Source organism: Phanerochaete carnosa (genome assembly GCF_000300595.1).
Source record: "Phanerochaete carnosa HHB-10118-sp unplaced genomic scaffold PHACAscaffold_865, whole genome shotgun sequence".
NCBI lineage: Eukaryota > Fungi > Basidiomycota > Agaricomycetes > Polyporales > Phanerochaetaceae > Phanerochaete > Phanerochaete carnosa.
The window spans coordinates 1258-2370 of record NW_006768492.1 but is presented as its reverse complement, the minus strand read 5'-3'; the positions used below and the strand labels follow the sequence as shown (position 1 = coordinate 2370).

Genomic DNA, 1113 nt, shown 5'->3' with positions numbered 1-1113 from the left:
CGAACGTCCGAGACTTCGCGTTATACACCTCGAGACTACCGCGATCATCTGCAAAAACAACGTAATCTCCGTTCGGAGAGTATGCAACACGATGGGGCACGTATGACAGCTCGAAGGTGTGGCGTGGCTGGCCCGTCCGCGAGTCGAAAGCGAGGGCCATTTGGTCCCCCTGGCAAACCGCCAGCACCTCGGCACCGTCTGGGGAGAATGCTACAGGGCTTGTCGGCTTTCTCTCGTCGTCGATTGTAAGAAGCTTTTGGCCGGTTACCGCGTCCCAAACCGTCACGCTATTCCTGAGGTATATAGCTCCGGTGACTATGCGATCCCCTTGGCGGGACATTGAGAAGCCGGCTGGGTCATGCCCACTGTGGCGCAATGTAGCGATATGCTTATAGGACTGCATGTCGTAAAGGAAACAGGAGAACCTTGCAGGAAGGCATAGACGCGAGCTATCTGGCGAGAAGGTGACCTGGTACACGTGCTCATCGAGATCGGGGGTATACAGACATGCGCCGGTTGAGGTGTCCCAAATCTTCACAGATCCTGCCGTGTCAGCTGTGGCAATGAGTGCGCCGTTGGGGGAGTACGTAGAGTTTAACACCCGCGAATGACGTCCGATGAGATGTCGGAGTACACAGCCATGTTGAACATCCCAGACGATCGAGGTCTCGTCGAAGTAAGACCCTAGTAAGACGATAGCGGGGCCGTTGGGGGAAAATGACAAGGATACAACAGCATTTCCATGGTGCTCATTACGGAGGCATTGAACCAGCAGACCATCGGGGAGCCGCCATACAAAGATATCACTGGCACTGGAGTCGAATGATGCTGCGAGAAGCTTTCCGTCAGTCGACAGCGCATAGCATTCGCACTTGGAGAGATGACTTCGACGAGCGAAGACAAGCTGTTTTAACTTCAGCCTTCCAGCATCTGGGCCCACAGAGACGTGCCAATCCACTAGGCGGCCAGCACCATCGAGGGAGCTATTCGGCCATTTCGCTAAGTCGGGGGCGGTGATGCGGCGCGCAATGGCGCTCTCTCTCTCATGGCAAATTACGTCTTCCATGCAGAGTGATCCGACTACGCGCATCAGTTAGAGCAGATACTACTGGA

The 1113-nt window shown here is 55.2% G+C and overlaps 1 protein-coding gene across 1 annotated transcript; it reads right to left on the bottom strand.

The window, feature by feature from the left end:
- Positions 1-10: 10 nt before the first annotated feature.
- Positions 11-751, bottom strand: PHACADRAFT_52164 (uncharacterized protein; the record flags this gene model as incomplete). The annotated part of the gene is made up of 2 exons (XM_007403200.1): positions 11-293; positions 426-751. Coding segments are annotated over 2 exons (609 nt in total), but the record flags the coding sequence as incomplete, so codon positions are not given.
- Positions 752-1113: the final 362 nt, after the last annotated feature.